The sequence below is a fragment of the Geospiza fortis genome, unplaced genomic scaffold (genome assembly GCF_000277835.1).
Source record: "Geospiza fortis unplaced genomic scaffold, GeoFor_1.0 scaffold125, whole genome shotgun sequence".
NCBI classification, from domain to species: Eukaryota; Metazoa; Chordata; class Aves; order Passeriformes; family Thraupidae; genus Geospiza; species Geospiza fortis.
This window is the reverse complement of record NW_005054479.1, coordinates 645,154-664,692: the sequence shown is the minus strand read 5'-3', so window position 1 is coordinate 664,692 and position 19,539 is coordinate 645,154. Positions and strand designations below refer to the sequence as shown.

The window sequence follows — 19,539 nt, the reverse complement described above, 5'->3', positions numbered from 1 at the left end:
GTACCAGTGAGAATAATTGGGCACTGAGATCTGTTAGAAAACTTGTCTAGATGGCAGTCAGCAAACTCCAAAGAGCTTTAGCTACTTGTGTGCAGTGCATCCTGATTAAAATAGAATATATAAATGAGTCTGATTTCTGAGGAGTGGCAGACAGCCCTGGGTCACATGATTTTAACAGCCAGCTGAATCAAAAGTGAACTCCCCTTGGTAACACAACCACATAATATGGCATTCAGAATGTTTCTTTGCAATTTCTTTTATTAAATATCCTCTGTGATACAGAATATTTAAGCAAAAATAGTTTACAGTCTCTGTTTGGGTAATTCTTACGTGAGTCTTTCACAGTCACTCCTACAGCAGCTCATGTTGGCATTTAAGGAACAAATCTTTAGCAAAAATCAAATCTCTCACTGTGGGAGATCTATTCTACCCAAAGAAGTTAAAAGAGCATTGGAAATGCCTATAGAAACTGTGAAAACTCTGAATTTCACTCTTCAGCTAAAAGAAATTTAGGAACTGTGTCACAGACACATTCTTCATAATAAATGAAGCAGCAGAATAGGAAAATGCATCCTCTGAAGTTTAAACAAGTTCATGTCAGTGCACCCAAGGGCAGCAAAAGGAGAGGAAATGCCTCAAGCACAATGCTCCAATGCACTGCTGAGGTTCAGCACAGCAGTGCCCAGCTCCACCTGCCAGTCTGCAATGTTATTTCCAGTACTAGAAATTTGTCATGTTAATGACCAATGGCAACTGGCACTATCTACCCTGATGGGATTCTGCCCCACAGATGTCAGACAGCATAAACAGATTCTGCTTTCACTTCTGCCTGCCAGAACAGCTGCACAGCCTGAGACCCAGACTGACTCCTGCATTTTTTTCTTTTCTATGTAACCAACCTCATTTTTTACATTGATGAACTGTACATAAGTGTTTCTTTGGATCAAAAGATAGCTCCTATACTCATTAAATAGATAAGGCTCATTGGGTATCCAGATAAAGAAACCTGTTGGCACAGGAAGGGCATCTGGAGACACAGCACGTGCCCTCACTGTGTAGCTGTGGAGCACATGCAGCTCTCATGATGAACATTTCAAGGAGATCCTTAAGTTTCCACCAGAACTCTATGTCAGGGGCTGCTTGAGGTCAAACAAGCCAGTCCCTCCTTTGACAACCTTTCCAACCACCAGGCAGGCCGAAGGGGATCGCAGCTCATCGTGGGCACCTGCAACAGAATTCAAACAAAATCCTATCAGGAGGTTCCCAAAGGATTCTCCAAGGTGATTGCTGGAAAGAAATCGTTTTGGTTTATGTGCAAGAAGCCATCTGGTTCAGCACCCCCAGGTTCAGAAAGGTTCTGCCACCTGCTGTTCACACTGAATTGGGATTTCTGGGAGTTTAGAGGCCAGAACTCTTTCTAACCCTCCTACAACCACTACTATCTCATCCCCATCTTTGGTCCAAGCAAATAATTAGGCCACACATTACTAAAACCTCCTGATTCCACATGGAAAGACAAAACAGTCTGAATTCTAAGAGAACACAGATTTGACCTTCCAGCAAACACATCCTGGTGACTAAATAGATCACTAAAAAATACATGTGAGACAAAACTAGAAAGATTCCCTTGTCATTGCTGCCTTTTTCCTTTGTTAGCATGAATCCCTTTGATGTGTATTTTAAATCCCTCTGGCTAGATATGAAGAGAACTTTTCACTGGAGAGACATTCCATTAATTCCTCTGATTTTGTGGTTACTCACTGTAGCGAAATAGTGTCACAGAAATTTGGAAGCACTCCAGATGACATGTCTGGCTGGGATTGTTTTACTTCCACTGTTTTTGTAAGCATTCAGGCTGGTTTTCATTCATCTTAACTACAGCAAGCTGCAAGTTTATCATTAGCACAGTAGGAAATTGGAAATAAAATTGTTAAACTTCTGCTAAGTTTGGTTATCTTTCTTCCACTGAGCAAAATGTACTCAGCTTTGCATCATGCAGAGGGTGGGGGCAGGAGCACACACAGCACTGTGTATAGCATGTGCTCACTGCTCTGATCTCAGCCACAGCTGGATAATTAAATAGCTGCTCCTAAATGTGTGTCAGCTGAAGAAAAAAAAAGCCCCTTTGTTAGATGGTTAAACAGGACAGTCGTGCTGCCCTGTTTGCTCATGTGATGTGAACAAAGAGTCATTCTCTGAGCAAACAGCCCAGGGGATCTCTCTGCTGATGCAGTTCGCTCCCTGCACAAGGAGCCCTGCTGAGCAGCCTGTGCTTCAACAGCCCTGCTCACCTCAGCTGTGCACGTCCTCACAAACCTCCTCCTTTCCTTCCTACTGCTCAGGGCTCCTTTCCTTCCTACTGCTTTCCACTGCTCAGGGCATCAGCCCCAGGCACCCTCTCAGTGTCTCTTGAACTGTACAATCAAATTATCAGTTACATTAAAGCAAATTAGATCCAGGCTGCTACGATCCCCATTATGACTGACTTCCAGCGTGGTGAAATCATTAACTCCCTCTGCTTGTAATCAGTGCAGTTCCTGCCAAGCCACCCTGCCCTTCTGTCAGCATGCACTGAATGTCTTCATTCATAATATTATCCATACATTACATTTCACTTGGCAAAAAACTCCTTTGATTTAATTTCTAAGTCACTATGTGATACAACAAAAATCCACAGGGTGAAACTGAGTGAGAAACATCCTCTTCTCTTTAATTTCACCTTGGATTTACACTTTTCAGATTTCTTCACAATTTTCAGATTAATTAAGTCACTTGTAACCAATGCTATTAAAACCCAATCTCTCTTCCAAGAAAAGGTAAAAAACAGCATTAGCAAAAAGGAATTCAGTGATAGAAGTATTTCTGATGTCAGTGCAAGGCAGTTTAGGACAAGAGCTGAAGAGATCATGCTGAGAGCTGTCCCCATTTCTGTTAGGACACAGCACAGCAGCATCTGCAAAGCAAGCATCTGACTGGCAAGTGACAGAAACCAAGTTTATTTGCAAAAGGGAGATGTAATTAGTATCCAAAGAGGCTGAGATCACAAAAGCTGCCAAGTGACAGACTTAAAGCATGAGGCTTTTTTGATAGAAGGCCTTAAATGTAGATGGCCAGTGCTGCTCCAAACATCCTAGATGATCCACACAGCCCTGTGATCTCTACACCTTCCAGAGAGGCAACTGAGGGCAGAAGGATACTCCTGGCAATCTCAAATGGCACCAGAAACCTACCATTAGACAAATGAGTCTGACTCTGTGTTTGAGGGAAAAAAGGGAAGATAAAGAGCTAAATCAGAGTAACAGCCAGGTCTGTTCTCAAAATAAAACGCTGAATAGCAAGGCTGGAAAAGATATGGAAGTTATAACATGGGCACAGAAACAAAGCAGAGAAGACAATTTTAATAGTAGAGACAGAAAAAGGCAGATTTAGTAGCCTGTTATAAAGCTTAGCTATAACAAATCTTAACAACCTTAAAGTTTGTTGTAAAAATGCCCATCTAATTCTTAAAGAAAGGAGTCACAGACCCCACAGACTACATGTGGGACCTGGCTTTATTTAAGCTGATGGAATTTTACTAAAAACATCTGGAACATTTTCCTAGGCAAAGGCTTATTTTAAATATCTGCCTCTGGCATATTTTCTAATGTAATTATGCATTACTCAAAATACTGGAAAGTTATGACAGAAACCAAGCATATGTGAAATGCTGCAGCAAGAGATCTCAAACTAAACCATTTACCCATCATTGTTGCATCCTTCAAGAATTTGTAGCTGGTTTCAAACGTCATCTGCTGCAGAGGGGAGGAGTTGGACTGAATTCCAATGCGATTCAGTGGTTTGTAAATTCCTTCAAAACACATGTAATCTGCCACAAGTGAAAGGTGTCGAGGGTCTACCACAATGCCTTAAAACACAAGGAAGACCAATCATCAGAGCATTCAAGGGCTAAGTCTGTGGGGCTTTTTAAACAAATCAGGTCTAAAATAAAGCCTTTGAATCCAAGCAGCTTGGAGAACATCTCTATTAACATTCTTCTGGCAGTGTGTCTCTGGTTTAACTGCTCCCCTCAAATATCCAAGAGAGGCAGACCTCACTCTAATACAAACCAGTATCTCTCCAAACTGAAATGAAAGGAATGGGAAACTGCAATGTTAAGAATGCTGTAAGGCAGCAGAGTTTCTCTACATGAAATCAGCAAATGTCTGCACCATCCTTGTTTGCACAGAAGGGGATCACACATCCATCCGTCTGGGAGGGACAGAGCTCCTGCCTCTCACCTGGTGGCCTGGATTAGCTGGGCCCCAGAGTCAGAAAGGCTCTGATGTCCTCTGTGCATGACATCAGGCATTCACAGAAAACCCTGTTTAGGCTAAAAAAAAATGCACTTATTCCTAAATAACACTTGTGGACTCAGTGTAATGGGGGTCATTAACAGCTCTATGAACATTTACTGAGCAGTTCTTGAAACAACTTGAAGGTCAGACCATTCTGGGCTGCCAGCTGGCAAATCTGTTTGCTAAAATTCCCACTGTATTAATCTTCCCTATTTTCAATAGTTTATTTCACAGCAAGACTCTTCTCAGGGCCACTGCACAAGTCTAACAGCTGGCTTCCTCAGACATTAATAATTAATTGGTCTGAAACGTGCAGCTTGCAAAACAATATACCAGAATGGAAGAACTCTGTGAAGGGGGAATAAATTCAACCTCACCTATTTCCTACTGATTAAAAGAAACCTAATAATTAACCAGCAAGGTCTTCACAGAATACTCGAAAATAATTAAAACAATGAAAACCTGCAACCTAAAAATAAGCACATAAATGAAAAGATCATGCAAAACCATAACTGAAAGCATGTGTCTGTATTTTCCTATCTTAATGTTATTAAAGACTATAAAAATACAAAGAAATCCTACCATATACAGCAAATACATCTTTTATTTCCTTTATAATCACCCTCAGGGCTGATTCAATTCCATAGTTCTTAGCCATGGAATGGATATCATTGCAATAAAGTCTGTTCAGATCCAAAATCTGAAAGTAGAAAAAATAGAGACACAAGTTAGGACAACAGTTGCTCTGTATTTCTAAATAACTTAAGCTAAGCTAAGACAGATTTTTTCCTACATTTTTCATGAACTTAAGCAGCACTAACAGTTACAGAAAACTAGGCAGCAGCCTAGCTGTCAAACACAGAGAAAAATTATTCTGAGGATTTGTGTTAAGTAGCATTAAATAGATGAATAGGAGCACTGGAGTCAAAATTCACCACAGGAGAAAATTAACTGAAATCACAAAAAGCAAGCTAAGAAAACACACCAGAAAACAAGTTAAAGTCTTCCAAACAACACAATGCAATGCCCAGTGTGGCTCAGACAGCCAGAACTATTAGCAAAAGAGAAGATGCAGATTAAAACAATCCTGTATTTGGAGAGCAATGGCCTAGATGGGATAACCGAACTATTCATCTCCAAGCACTGCAATTCATTGAGATGGAAGAACTCCCTCAAGTAACATTTAGAGAGACATGAGAGAGAAGAATGGTGTGAAATCATCTGTCATTAGGCCCTGGCTGCTGCACAAACACTGATTTGCAAGCTGCCCTTGAGAAAAGGCTCCACTGAATACATCTGGGGATAAAAAGGAGGAGGAAGACAGTTCAGGAGCTGAAAAGGCTCCACATCACCCCTGAGAAATTGAAATGACATCCATCATCCACCGTCTCCCCCAGAGCACAAAAGAACATTGAAGTCTGGGATTAGAAATAGATTACACACGTCAGAGTATTTGAAGAGCTCTGCCAGGTTTATCCCTTCTGTCTGGAGAACAGATTCCTTCTCTCCCTCCTTGCTGGTGCTTTCATTGAGCAGGCAGCGTGTGATGCCCTTCACCTCGTGGATCACCGTGCTGCGCGCCAGGGATGCCAGCAGGGAGGAGAGGTCAAAGTACACCTTGGTCAGTGGCAGTGCCAAGGAAACCTGATGGGGAAAAAAACCAACACATGTAAGAAGGCTTGAACACCAGGCTCAATAACCAGCCCACTTCTCTTCAGGCAAAAAGCCGACAAGTGGAATTACCCTCGTTGTGTGTTAAGGAACATAAATGTCTGACTGGAACTAGAGGTGAATGGTGGTAATGTGAACTCCCCATTCCAGGATTGTTCATCCACATTGCTTTTGAGGTGTCTAACTTACAAGGACAGATTTTTTTTTTTTTTTTTGAGTGGGACAGGTATATGCTTATTAAGGTTTTTATTTGGTTTTTAAGATGTTTACATGGTTATCAACAGTTCAGCCATTGCTTTTATTCATTAAGGGCTACACAGCAGACCATCACATACTAAAAGATTAAAACACAATAAACCTGTCAAAAAGTTGTTTTTAGAAAAAGTTACATGAGGTGCTCTGAAAATGAGAAATTACTAAAAATGCTATTTGTAGTGCTATTACTAAAAATACATTTGTAGTGCCACTTTCTGTATTCATATGGGATTGCTGAGACAGAACAGCACCACTGCACTGAAAAGAACCATTTGTTATGGGAGCTACATGCAACCACTGTCCAACCACCCAGAGATGTTCCACCTTACCTCACACCAAAGCTCATTTTCAGTGTCAAAGGTGTAATCCTGTATGGATGGGTGGCTCTCCATAACAGCGCTCACTCGCACCTCTGCTGACTTAAGCAATTTATCTTTCCCTTTTTTAGTCTGAGACACAAAGGAAGGATGCTGAGAATCTTCACCCTCTGCTCTGTTCTGATCCTCTTCAGCACCAGGAGTCCCTTCTTCTTTTTCAGATTCAGCCTCTTCATCTTCTGGATTCTCATTAACGTTTTCTTCCCCATTCTCTTCTTCGCTCTCATAATCAACCTGCAAAGAAATAACACTGTGTTTATCTGAGCCAGAACCTGTACAGAGACACAGCACACCATGAACAGTTCAGTTCTGGAATGTTCTTCACTGCTGAGTTGCCCCTACAGCACAGAGAAAATGCAATTTTGTTGTAAAGAAAATAATACAACAGATTAGGTTCAGTCTTTATTTCTTTATAATCTTACCATTATTTCTCAGCACGGTCTAGGATGCTACAGGATGTTGAGACTATAGCAAAATTTAGTTTGCTCTCCCTGAGAAGGTCAATTTCTTCCCATAATCCAACTCTGATGATGGGATTCCCTCAGGATTTTCAATTACCCCACTCTCTTGCTGAAATTACAGCACTCCATCTTTTAAGAGCTAATTATGAAGTATTGAACACAGAGAAACATGCAGGGAGACTATTTTTTAACGACCACAGTAAAGTTTTAAAAACAATGAATAGCATGAAATTAGCAAAAGGTAAAGTTAAGGTGAACTTCAGCACAGCCTGATTGCCAGACACATCCACCCAAATGCCTGAAGAACAAAGCTTCAGAAAAGAGACAAATGAAAACTCTTCAGCCCAAAGAAGGAGAGAACCCCTATTTCCCTCTCAAGTGGGGTGTGGTTTTTTTCAGCATTTTGTTTCAGTGAAAGTTTTCCTTCCCAAGTCAAACACAGAAGAAATAGGGAATTAAAGAGCAGTGCTGAGCACCTATAAAGTCATTACCTCTTCTTCCTGGTTCTTCCTCCGTTTTGTTTCTGTAGCATCACCATCCCCTTCATCAGCTTCTGCATCAACAATGTTCTCTTCTTCCTCTGCTACAGCTTCCAGACTATTCAGTGTCTAAAAATCCATGTCAGACAGATGATCAGGCTGACTGCTAGTCAGTACCAACAGCATCAAAAGGCTTCAGCCAAACATCTGGAATTTAACAATCTCTTGTTCAATGCTCTACCTTTACAGAGAAAATAATTTCTGTATGCCCACTACTATAAAGAAATGAACTCATACTCCTGATAACTGCAACATTTAACAAGCTTAATATCTACAAGATGGATAGGCTGTCACTCTGCTTTGACATTCCTTGATGGGAGAGGAGTGAAGGAACATGCAAAAGCATTCCAGTGAACAAAGGACCTTCCCTAAAGTTTTGACAACTGCTGCTCCAACAGGACTGATCTGGGAGCAAGAAGAGTGGTATGTTTTTGCCCCAAAGAAGCTAAAATGAACAGGCAATTTCAGAGTCTTAAGCAAATCAGGAAATAATACACAAAAACTTCAATTTTCTTGTTAATTTTATGAGAATGCAAAGACAGTTTATATACAAAGTATTTCAGTAGTAATTTCGTATTCACACATTTGGTGTGCACTGAAACATGCTACACTTTCCCAGTTCTGGTTCTCAACAACATTGAAAGGAAGTGAGCTGGTTTTCAAGTGATGTTTTTTTTGTACCTTGTCTTGGTCATCATCTAAATCCTTCCGAGTTGTCTTCCGAGTGCTGACTTCATTAAAAGATGCCATCTTTGTAGTCTTCCTTTTAATTGCTTCCAGAAGAACTTTAAAGAACCTGACAGAAGAAGCAACTCAGAATGTCAAAGCTCAGCAGTGCCACAGAAAATATGAAGCTGTCAAAAAATTTATATATTTTGGTTAACAAGCCAGACAAATCATAAAAGGACATTATTTCCTGCTGGATGCAAAAATACTTCTAGGATAATGCAAATAATTTTTCTCAGCCCTTTCTCATTCATTTAGGAATCAAAAGGTTGGTATGAGCTCTGTTACTGTCACAGATGTAGCTGTGCATCCAAAGCATAAAATTATACACTCACCTGGATATAAAATCTGCACATCAAATTGACTTTCAGAAGAAATGGTTCATTACTGGACTTGAATAGTAAAATTGTCAATTTTATTCGAGACCCAAAAGCAACTGTGTAATTTTTTTTGCAACTCTGCTGGAACTGTTGCTCTAAAAGCCACACCAGCTGTAATCAACCACATGCAAAGCCCATAAAAAGGCAAAAGAAGAGCAAATATTAAAGCATCTGAAAGCAAACTTACCTTGTTTCCATGAAGTGCAAGATCTGCCTGGGCTTCACACACTTCTCCTCTCGGTAATATTCATGGGGCAAGAAATGGAATTTGATTTTGTAGAGGCGATGCTTGTTCAGCTTGTCCTTCACATGCAGGGATTCCTCAATGTCCACTTTCTCCAAGACCTACAAAACGTTCCCAAGTAGGAATGTTACTCCTTTGATGAAAACATTTCATTTGTTTCCTGCAGTTCTGGTTTTCACAGGAAACCAGAATTACTCAAGGCTAACTGGCAAACTTTTCTGGAGGCTTTGCTCCTGGGCAAAAGGACTGTACCCTAATGCATTTTTGTCTTCCCAACAATTAACTCAGACAATATTGGAAAAGCCTCACCCCCCATCCAACTCCTTCACAAGAGATTACCCTTCTCAGGGGGCCTACAACTTCATTTTACTGACCATGCTCACAGAGCAGGACAGCATTCCAGCACACAGCTAAGTCTTAACCTGATTCTTGCTGCTTTCAACTCACAAGAAGTGAAAAAATAGAAGGGGGAGGGCATGGAGGAGACCACAAGGGTGCACTGCCAGAAAGAAGGGAACACAGAACACAGTGTAGTGAATCTCCACAGAGACACATGTTCTGCTTCTACTGAGCACAGCCATCTGTGTGAGATTAGGAAGGAGTGGGGGACAGATAGAAAGGTAAACATTTGAGCTCTATGTCAATCACAGCCAGATGAGCTTGTCTCAAAGACAAAACAGAATCCCTCCAATTCTACAGACAGAGGAAAATGTGCTTGAGAAAAAGCCAAAGACTATGGCATAGCAAACTACTGATGAGCTCAAAGAGCAGAGTTTGTTTGGCTGACTCTCAAAGGATGCACTGGAAAGGAGGCTCACCTCAGCCAAGCACACTCTTGTGAGCAGTTTCTTAAGCTGTTTCACCTTTTTGAGAGCTTTCTTGGTATTGAGCACAGGAACACTCATCATTGGTGTTTTAATGTTTGAGCTGGCCACCATCAGTATTTCCCTCAACCTTTAAACAAAGAATAATCATTCCAATTATGCCATAAAAGCACTATGCAAATCAAGTAATTATCTAGGTTATTTCATGAGGCAGAATGCAGTAACTGGCAGTTCCACCAAAGCCATGTGCACCCAGAGCTGTGGTTACACAGCACTGCTCCTTTTCTCTGTTCTGATTCCCTACCAGGCACAGCAGCCCCACTGCCTCAACTGGATTATTCCCCCAGTTATGAGAAGAGATGATAATAAATTGTTCCAAGAACAGAAGGACTAATGAGATCTGTTCCCTACAGATGCATGATGGATGCTTCCTTGTATGTTCTTCCCCTCCTGTGCTTCTCTGAAGCAACACAATCCCCTCCCATCTAAGGCATCCCACACTCCCACATGAGGCCAGGTCAGGACCTGGCACATTATTCCAAATAAACTGATGATTTGTAAATCAGATTAGAGTAAGGGGCCTTCACACATCTTTAGTATCTGGAAAATGAACCAAAACAACTGGAAAATTGTAAAACATTGAAGTATTCTGAGCAGGCAAAATCTACAAGGCCACTGAAGGACTGTTCACCCTCAATATTCACACATATACCTGCTAGTGTACCTAGCACACTCTTATACCTCAGTGCCTAAAATAAAGGGCCCATTGAGGACACAGCTTTCTCACCTTGGAATACCCAATGTGACATTCATTTCACCTCTGCCAGCAAAGTGAAAGGTGTTCAGAGTCATCTGTGTTGAAGGTTCCCCAATGCTCTGAGCAGCAAGAAGCCCCACAGCTTCTCCTGGGTCACAGAGAGAACGCTGCCACTTCAAATACAACAGATCCTTTAATCTGCAGATAGGAAATGAGAGGTTTAGCTCCACATACAAAATAAAAAACTCAGAAAAGAATGAATCATTGCTCAGTTCAATGAAGTTACATCTTTGAGACAATTTCTCCTGGTAGCTTACAGATAAATACGCTCCAGAAACTGTAAAATTGTCTATCCCCATCTGATCTGACAAACACAGCCCATTAACACAGAATTGTGGCCTTGGCCAAATTGTATTTTAGTTCTGCTGCCAATTCCCAGAATCTCAAAAGAGAGTCCATTTACTCCCACTTGCACTTGCTAACAGCCTTGCTAACTCCAAGGTGCATCAAGAGCACACTTTGTTTTTCAAGATCACTATAAAGTATTATTTTATATGCATGGGGACAGCACTACATTGCTGTGGTTGCAGAGAGGCTTTGCTAAAGCCCTCAGCAGCATGGAAAATGCAGGTGTGGAAGGAACAGATAACCAGAGCCTCTCCATTGCACATTAAACATATCTGGCTTTCAAGAACCATTTTGAAACCCACTGCTTAGCTTCACAATGGCCACAACAGAAACAAGGCTTGGTAAAGACTTTTTTCAGTTTTAGCAAACTTGCTCCAAAAGGTATTTTGGGTTTTGGCTCCGTGCAAAGAAGACACTCAGAGGTTTTTACCTATCAGAAGAAAGTGCTGGGTGCATGTAACTCCGGCTGTTCTCAGATTCCCATTTATTGATATAGCCTTCAACTCCCTTTTCAAATGTTTCTGAAACAGATGCAAAATAAGTATCTGGACGCCAAACCCCGAGGCTCGGGTCAGGACACTTATTTGTCTTCTTCAGGTACTTCCTTTGTTTCTTCTCATCAAGCTCATACCACATCTTCAACAACTGAAAATGAGAGGAGGTTTTTAAGCTGGCTGGTTTATCCACAATAAGACCACAAGCAATCAAGCAGCAGTGAAGGAGGAAAGGATACACTGTGCACAGTGTAAGGGTGTACAGACACAGCAAACAGCTCAGCTGCAAATATGGTGCTCTCCTTTTCCTGATATTTAACACTTTTGAAGTAAATTTATTTCAAGATTCTTTACATGCCTAAGAATACCCCAACTTATGTAACTACTCCATAGTAACTACTCCAGAAAGCAGTGAAATAAAGCCTCAAAGAATGATTTTACCTGGGAGTGAAATCAAAAACTAGGAGTTACTATCAAAAAGTGTCAAGAGCAACACAAATTCAGCATAGCTCAATCAATAAACCTTTGATTAGGAAAAGCAGCTTTTGCAGACAAGCTCACAGAGTTATCTCTCAACACCTTCAACCTGGAGTTTCATGGTAACTGCCCAAGTTCCACCAGGATAAAATAATTCCTTGTGACAGCAAGACTGTGAAGCAGGACCTGTCTAAATTCTGTGTCCACACACCATCTTCATTAGAAGCCATGTCTTAGAGACCAGTGCTGTGATGGACAAGAGGCTTAGCAAGAGTATTTTTTTTGGAAAAACTAGGCAGGACTGGCTCAGCTCTCTGATCTTTGCTATTCAAACAGGCTCTCATCCAGCTACCAGACAGCTGTCCATGTAAAAGAGATTCACACTGTGTACATGAAAAAAACAAATAACCCACCAATAAACAGAAACAACTCCTCCAAATCATTCACAAACATGACCTAACAACACATTTATCTCAGTTTTTAGCCCCTTCCCTAGCAGTAGGGCCCACAGACTCTAGTAAATCTCAGCTTATCACCCACATAGTTGACATGATTCCTTTAAAAGGCAACTTGGGATTCACAGAGTAATTAAAAAAAGATACTGAATTCTGTAACTTCTTTTGAAGGGTTTGGTCAGTTCAACTGCCTCTGTGTTACCTGTAAAGTAGCAGGATCTCTTCCATTCTTTATTTCACCTCCTGGAAGCTGTGCTTTCAAACTTGCCAATTTCTTTTGGGAAAACAACAGAAAGCCTCCTTCTCTTTGCACAGAGTTTTGGTGTCTGGCTTGCCACTTTTTGATGGCTTTGAACTGCTGGTTAGCTTGGTGAGACTCCATCCTTGCTAAAGCTTCATCCAGATGGTTTGTCTTCTGGATTACCTGTAAGAAAGTAATTTCTATGATTATTCTTTTCTCTATCCTCACTGTACCAGAAAAGGCAAAGCAAACTGAGAAGGTCATCTGCTGTCGTTGGTATAAAGCAATTTTCAAATTTGGTTTTCAACCCAACTGAAACAAAACCCTTACAACTTTATGTTATTATCACCACTCTATAATGAGCAGTGGTGATACTGGTAAAAGTTAATCAAACTTGACAGACTGAAAAGTGAACTAATCTTTGTTGAATTCAAGTGCAGAGTTAGAACGGACAGTGCTTGGTGCTCTGCTGAAATTGAGATGCTTAAATCAAGCTGCAGACTTCAGATTGCTTCCATATTTTTAATACAATGGCAAATAGAATTGTACATTAGTTTGAAAGTAACTGAGACAAACAAGTGTTGCCACTGGATCCCTGACAGATATGCCAGATGTTAACCATGTGTTTCAGTCTCCCCTTCACCCCTCACAAACACTTAAGATTTAGTTGTTCTACCTCATAGTTTTCTGCAATGAAAGGAAACTGCTCAGGCTGTAAGAACTGAGTTTTAGGGATATCAAGCCCATCTTCTCCATACAGAAACTGCACCACGCTGCCATCACTGTCTCGTACAGTCAGGTCATACTGAACCACCAGTCCTTCCAAATGTTTTATGATACACCTATTCCAGAGGGGAAAAAATGGGAAAAAACCCCAAAATATAAGAAAAATCATGTTATGAGGCTACAAAGCAGCAAGAATGATACAACTCTAACACAAAACCTACTGTTTTCATCAACATCTTAAGTGTACTTAAGGGCTGGTCAGGAATTCTGGAACCCAAAATCCTATAAACACAACACTCATGTGAAATGCTAAATATGTAAAGCTTTTAGCATGCTGCTCCCTCCAGCTTCCTTGGACTGATCTGACTAAAAATGAAACAGTAAATTACTCTCCATTTCTGCTGTCATGCTTTAACAGTTTTCTGAAAGAAAAGGGCATCCCTCCTTTAGAACTCCTCACTACCCTCTGACACAATTCAAAAGTTCCATTTTCTTCTCTATATGCTGGAGGTGTTGCTTGACTAAAGACAAGAGCCACTCAGTGTGGCCAAGAAAAACTAGAGCTGCCTGGAACTTGTACACCTATCTATATGTGTACCAGACAAAAAGATTTCTGCAAAAGGAGAAGCTGCTGCTGTTTTGTGCCAGAGCTAAGTTTGAACTGATAATGTTCCAGTTGATCTAGATCTCTAGAAAATTGTACTTACAACAGACAGCATTGAGACTATTTTGTAGAAATCAAATACAGTGAAGTTAATCTAAGCAATACAAGTACTTAGAGTCTACAAAACTCTCTTAGAAAAAAGAGAAAAATCAACCAAACCACAAAAGGAGCTTTTAAAGGCCCCAATTCTAAAGCAGGCCTCTTACCTTTGCAGGTACCCAGAACGGCTGGTTTTGACAGCTGTATCCACAAGACCTTCCCTGCCAGCCATGCAGTGAAAGAAGAATTCCTAAACACAAGCACAATACCATCAGCATTCTGCTAATAAGTGCATCAACACTGGCAATTTATGTTCTTCCTCATAAGCTTCATATGAAACCAGGGTGAGCAAAGTCCATTTATCTATAATTGCAGATACTCTTTATTAAAATACCAAGACTTAAATAAACTTCAGTATCAACACAAGCAGTGTTAAACTTACAGAAGGTTTGATCCCAGTGAGAAATCTGCCAGTCACAAATCCTCCTGAGCTAGGGGAAAAGTCATAAGGCTGGAAACATGGCAGGGATTTGCCAGATGCCATCAGCGGGGGTCTTCGGCCTTCCAGCTCAATCTGGCCCAGCAAACAAGAAATCTGAATGTGGGCAGGAAAAAAGGAAACATCACTTTTCCATCCAGCTTTTTGTTCACATAGGCTTAGTGATTTTTCTTGAAAAATACAGTAAAAAAAAGGCAACTGTTCAGAAATGCTCTGTAGCTCAATGTAGAATTGTTCAATTCTCACCTGGCTTTTAAAATTATTCCAGTACCCTGACTCATCCTCAACATTACCTCAGTATCTTGTTCTGTATACTTATTTTAACACAGAAATGTGAAACTAAAATTACTGTAGATATTTTTTAGGTCCCTACATTACCCTCACCACCACCTCTCAGCATTGTACTAAAAACAGAACAAAAACCTCAACCCAAAATGCTCTCCCTTTTGAGCTGTGGTCATTCTCTCCATTTTAGATGGCATTTTTATAGAGTGTCTCTAGCTTGGTGGCTGTGTTGCAAATGGTAAAATGAAAATTTATCCTTTCACTTCCAGCAAAACCAAAGATTATGTTGTTCCTATTCAGAAGTTGAATGAGAGGGTCAGTCTCCAACAGAGGCCAGGAGAAGATATTTCTCCTACAGTAGGTTTGTTTGTATAAACTGCAGCATTCCTTCTCAAAAGCAGTTCTGCTATTTCAATAAACCCTCATGCACTGAGAACTGATTCAAAAATAGGTTATAATAAACAGTGACTGTCTTCCATCACCCACTGAGGTCTTTATTACATTCTTCTAGCATTTTTCCATGCCAAAGTCCAGAATGAAAACCTTGCTCTGGTATCAGATATCCCCACAAGAGCTTCCCAACAGTTATATTCTAGGACACATCACATCAGCACATGTAGCTGCTAAGCATTTTCTGGCTATTGCATTACCTGCATTGTGTTTACAGTGGATCCTTTGGCTCCTGACTGTACCATCAACTGCAAATTGTTCTCTGGAAAGCTCCTGTGGAGACCAAGGGGCATGCAAACCTACAGAGTTGTGGGGGAGTGAAGGAAACAAAACCAAATGTTATTCATAAAATAATAAACCCGAGAAATTCCTGCGGAAGGCTTTAACAAAGTGAAACAATGAGCAATCACAAACATTCCTATTTATAATTTCAAAAGCATCTTGAATATTAAGCAATCTTCTCACTCAGGGAGGAGGAGAGGCAGCATGTGGAGCCCCAAGCTGGGGACAGATGGAAAGCTTCAGCCTGCAGAAGAGTCAGGCACTGCTCATCCACATTAATTAACTTAATAAGAAAGTTAAACAAGATTAATATGCACAGATTACTCAATGCCAACCTTGTTGACTTCATTGTTGTACTTGTTCACTTCCTCCTTGAATTTCATATCAACCATGTTAAAATCCCTCTGGTCTTTGCAGAGATGGGCATCCTGCCACTTCCCTTGGACCTCCTCACATGATGCTGTTTCTGGCAAATTAAGAGCAACTCTAACAGCCTGAAAGTAAAATACAGGAATTTTTAGGTGTTGAGCAGGCATGATTGAATAAGGCAGTATTTCAAAAATTTTGCATTATGGAAGAAAAAATAAATCTGCAAAACAGACTTACTTCAATACCACTCTGCCTTGACCTTTCAATGATTTTTTTTCTTTTGTGGTCTGCATCACGTTTAACCAAAATATCTTCAATCCCTGTTAAAGAGGAGAGACAGAACACAATGGTCTAAACTGAAAAAAAATCAAGAGAGGAACCACATTTGGTGTCAGGGATTTTGAGTGAAGAGATGGGAAAGAAAGTCACAGCTAAAGTTATACTGATGGTTAGACTCAGGGTCTGCAGTTTGACAAGAACAAAAAAATCTGAGTAGCTTTTGGATGGAGAAGTTTTAAGCCATAAAAGAAAAAAAAATAAAAGAGCAACATAAACTAAGCAGTAAGAGTGCAAAATCAACTCCCTAATTTAAGGAGTCTTAATTTCAACAGTCTCTAAAAAATCTAAAACTAATGCTTTATCGACCAGCCACATCAAACTGCTTTTTTCCTTCCATCCACATCAAACTTCCTATTAGTTGAACTTTTCACAATCTGGCATTTCTTAGCTTTTAAAAAAAAGATAAATTAAAAATACAGATCCTTGAGATGACAGGACCAGGGAACAGATTAAACACTGGAACCTGAACTCCTGTGAGCTGTTTGTGAGGAGTCCTGCCACAGACACTAAAACAGTCACTAAAATGGCTGTGTCAAAACACCAAATCCCAAACTCCTGCTCCAGTCACACTTCTCTTCTGATGTTTTAACAGCCCAGTGGTCCCAGGCTTGTTATCTTTTCCTATCTAACTTTTGAACCCTGCCTCCCAGGAGTCCTGTTAATCAGTCACTCCAAAAGATACCCCTGTGTTGGTCCCTCACTACTGCTGACTGTTGACTGTGTCTCCATAACTCTTACACAAGTTTGAAAACCTGTAATAAAAGCTTTTCAAACTCATTGACCAAGATTTACAGTAAAATGTGATGTGCAAGGCTTGATCACCAAGCCCTTGAAGTTCTTTCATCTTGTTTTGTCAGCTGTTCTGCTTTCTATGCAACAATTACTTTTCAGAGAAGCAAAACACAAGGTTTTGATCTAAACAAAATTTCAACTGTGTACACTTTGGCTAGGCAGGACAGAAAAGAGAAATTGGTGGACATACTCAAGACTCTTTATGCTCTCTTTATGCCTAGAAGGCCAGGTATGTACCAACAACAAAAAAAAAAAAAACCAAAAAAAAAAACCAAAAAAAAAAAAAAAAAAAACCCCAAAACAAAAAAAAAAAAAAAGAAAAAAAAAAAAACCCCAACAACAAGATCAAAAAAAGGCTGGCAGGCAGCTGTCTCACTCCAGGGCAGTTTTGCAGAATTTCATTCACAGAATTAGCATGCATTATGCCCAACCCTGTGTGGTTTAGACCTCAGGAGGTGCTGCAGGCACTGCTGCAGGTACTCACCCATGGTGAACCCCCTGTAGAGCTGCAGGTAAGCAGTGAAGAGGCGCCCCAGACACGTCAGCACCTTCCCACTGGTTTCACCCCCATAGATCTCATAGCAGCAGTGGACCAGCCCATAGGCAGAGCTGCCAAAGTGAGCTTTGTCCAAGACTCCACACAGTAATTCCCCATCTCTGATAATAACCTGGAAAATAAAACACAGCTTTGAATCAGGAAAACAGAAATTTTAATTGTAATTGTACAATGACCTCGACAGGTTCTTCCATGTAATCCATGTGAAAATTGGTAAGCTTTTAAGTTTTAAAAGCTTACATGTTGGTGAATGGTTAAATGTGGTCAGATTACCTATACTTTCAGAATTTGTAGCAGAAATGAAACTTCTAACACCACCTGCATTTTTCCACCTATAAACTCTGACAATGAAAACAAATGGTCTAACAAAACCAGATGGAATCTACCTAAGTCAGGACCACAGAGAATTTTTCCTGACTCCCAGGCCTATCCTTCAATCACCCACTTCTGGCAATTGTTGCCAAATATCTGCTTCTAACTTTGTCATCTGCCTTGCTCCCTTCCCATTCCTTCACTGTACACACAATTTTCATACAACGCAGCCCAGCCCAACCCCCAGAGTTGTTGCATACCTGAGATTCACACATTGAATCAAGATTCAGACATCCTTTTGCAGGTCCCTTTACCCAGGCTCTCCCACCAATTTTTGCTTTCCCAGTCAAGTTCAGTGGAGCATAGTTGTCTGGAATGATGTTTATTAACAATGTGGAAACAACCTATAAAGAAGCAGGATGAGGGGTAGGAATTATTTTTTTTGTATAATTGCTTCTCAACATAAAAAAATCTGGCATGAATGAGAAAAGCAACATCTTGCATGTATTCTTTCCACTGACAGCAAAGTTTTGAAAGCTTGGAAATCTCACAAGGCAGGAATATCCTCCTGCTACTCTACCCTTTGAAGGATCAGTGAGCTGAGATGTGTAATTATTCAGAAATATAAAACAGCAAAGATTTTTCCAGTACTTAGATATATTAAAATTAAAAATAAAAAGCTGTCTGTTGGCTTTTACAGCTCAGAAACACACACCAAAACCTACATGGTGTTAATGGGATCTGGCCTTGCAAACACCCTTAGCAGCACTTGTTTTATTATTACCATTTTGCTTACTTTAAAACCACCAGCATTCTTTAAGCCAGTAAATTATAAACTACCTGCTTTCCTGTCCATAATCGCTGTGGCTTCATAATGGCCGGAGGAAAGATTTTAATTCTCCCTTTTTTGTCTGTCAGCCCTCGGTACACCAGCTCCATGTACTGCTCTCTGGTGAAAAAGCAGCCCCGCAGTGTCATGCTGACTCCAGAAACCATGTGGTCCTGGATCAAGCCAGGAAGTGGCTTCCCATCCTAAAGAGGGAACAAGAAAAAGGTGGTGGTGGTGGGGTTAATAAGTTGTCTGCCTCCAGCTCCCAAAATTATTCCCCCTGGATAGAAGTACTTAAGTAATTTGTAAAGGACTTATTACAGCATAGCTCTCTACTGAATCTCTTCTGGACACAGCCACTCAAAGGAACAAGATTGTTTGGATGTACTGGGCCTTCTTTAAAGGAACAAAACCACAAGTGGAGAAAGAACACAGAAATAAACCTCAGAAGTAAATAAACAGACTTTAAAAAATGATCCCATTTATCATTAGACAAAACAAACAAAAGCGACTGCATCTAGAAATAAATGTATCTGGCAGTTGTACTTGCCTTTGGCACCAGGTACTGTTTATCAGTGATGGCTAAGGTGTAGGCCTCTGCCCTGCCCAGCTCACTCTGTGGGAAGTGGGCATTCATTTCATCCCCATCGAAGTCAGCATTGTAAGCCTTGCAGTTGGCGTAGTGCAGCCTCAGCACCTTCTCGGCGGGCAGGATGCGGGCACGGTGAGCCTGGATGGAGGGTCTGTGCAGCGT

At 40.7% G+C, this 19,539-nt stretch overlaps 1 protein-coding gene across 1 annotated transcript in view; it reads right to left on the bottom strand.

Moving 5' to 3' along the window:
* Positions 1–226: 226 nt before the first annotated feature.
* The window catches only part of POLR1A (RNA polymerase I subunit A), a 35,479-nt gene continuing 16,166 nt past the window's right edge, over positions 227–19,539 (bottom strand). Inside the window, 22 exon segments of the mRNA XM_014310049.2 lie at positions 227–1,225; positions 3,740–3,904; positions 4,917–5,034; positions 5,778–5,978; positions 6,590–6,871; positions 7,590–7,706; positions 8,319–8,433; positions 8,931–9,088; positions 9,806–9,941; positions 10,599–10,766; positions 11,407–11,621; positions 12,605–12,826; positions 13,320–13,485; positions 14,240–14,322; positions 14,515–14,667; positions 15,507–15,605; positions 15,924–16,082; positions 16,195–16,277; positions 17,573–17,756; positions 18,217–18,360; positions 18,797–18,988; positions 19,336–19,539. The exon segment at positions 19,336–19,539 is cut by the window's right edge and continues 10 nt beyond it. Of these exon segments, the coding sequence (XP_014165524.2) occupies positions 1,125–1,225; positions 3,740–3,904; positions 4,917–5,034; positions 5,778–5,978; positions 6,590–6,871; positions 7,590–7,706; positions 8,319–8,433; positions 8,931–9,088; positions 9,806–9,941; positions 10,599–10,766; positions 11,407–11,621; positions 12,605–12,826; positions 13,320–13,485; positions 14,240–14,322; positions 14,515–14,667; positions 15,507–15,605; positions 15,924–16,082; positions 16,195–16,277; positions 17,573–17,756; positions 18,217–18,360; positions 18,797–18,988; positions 19,336–19,539 (3,465 nt within the window). The 3' untranslated portion in view covers positions 227–1,124.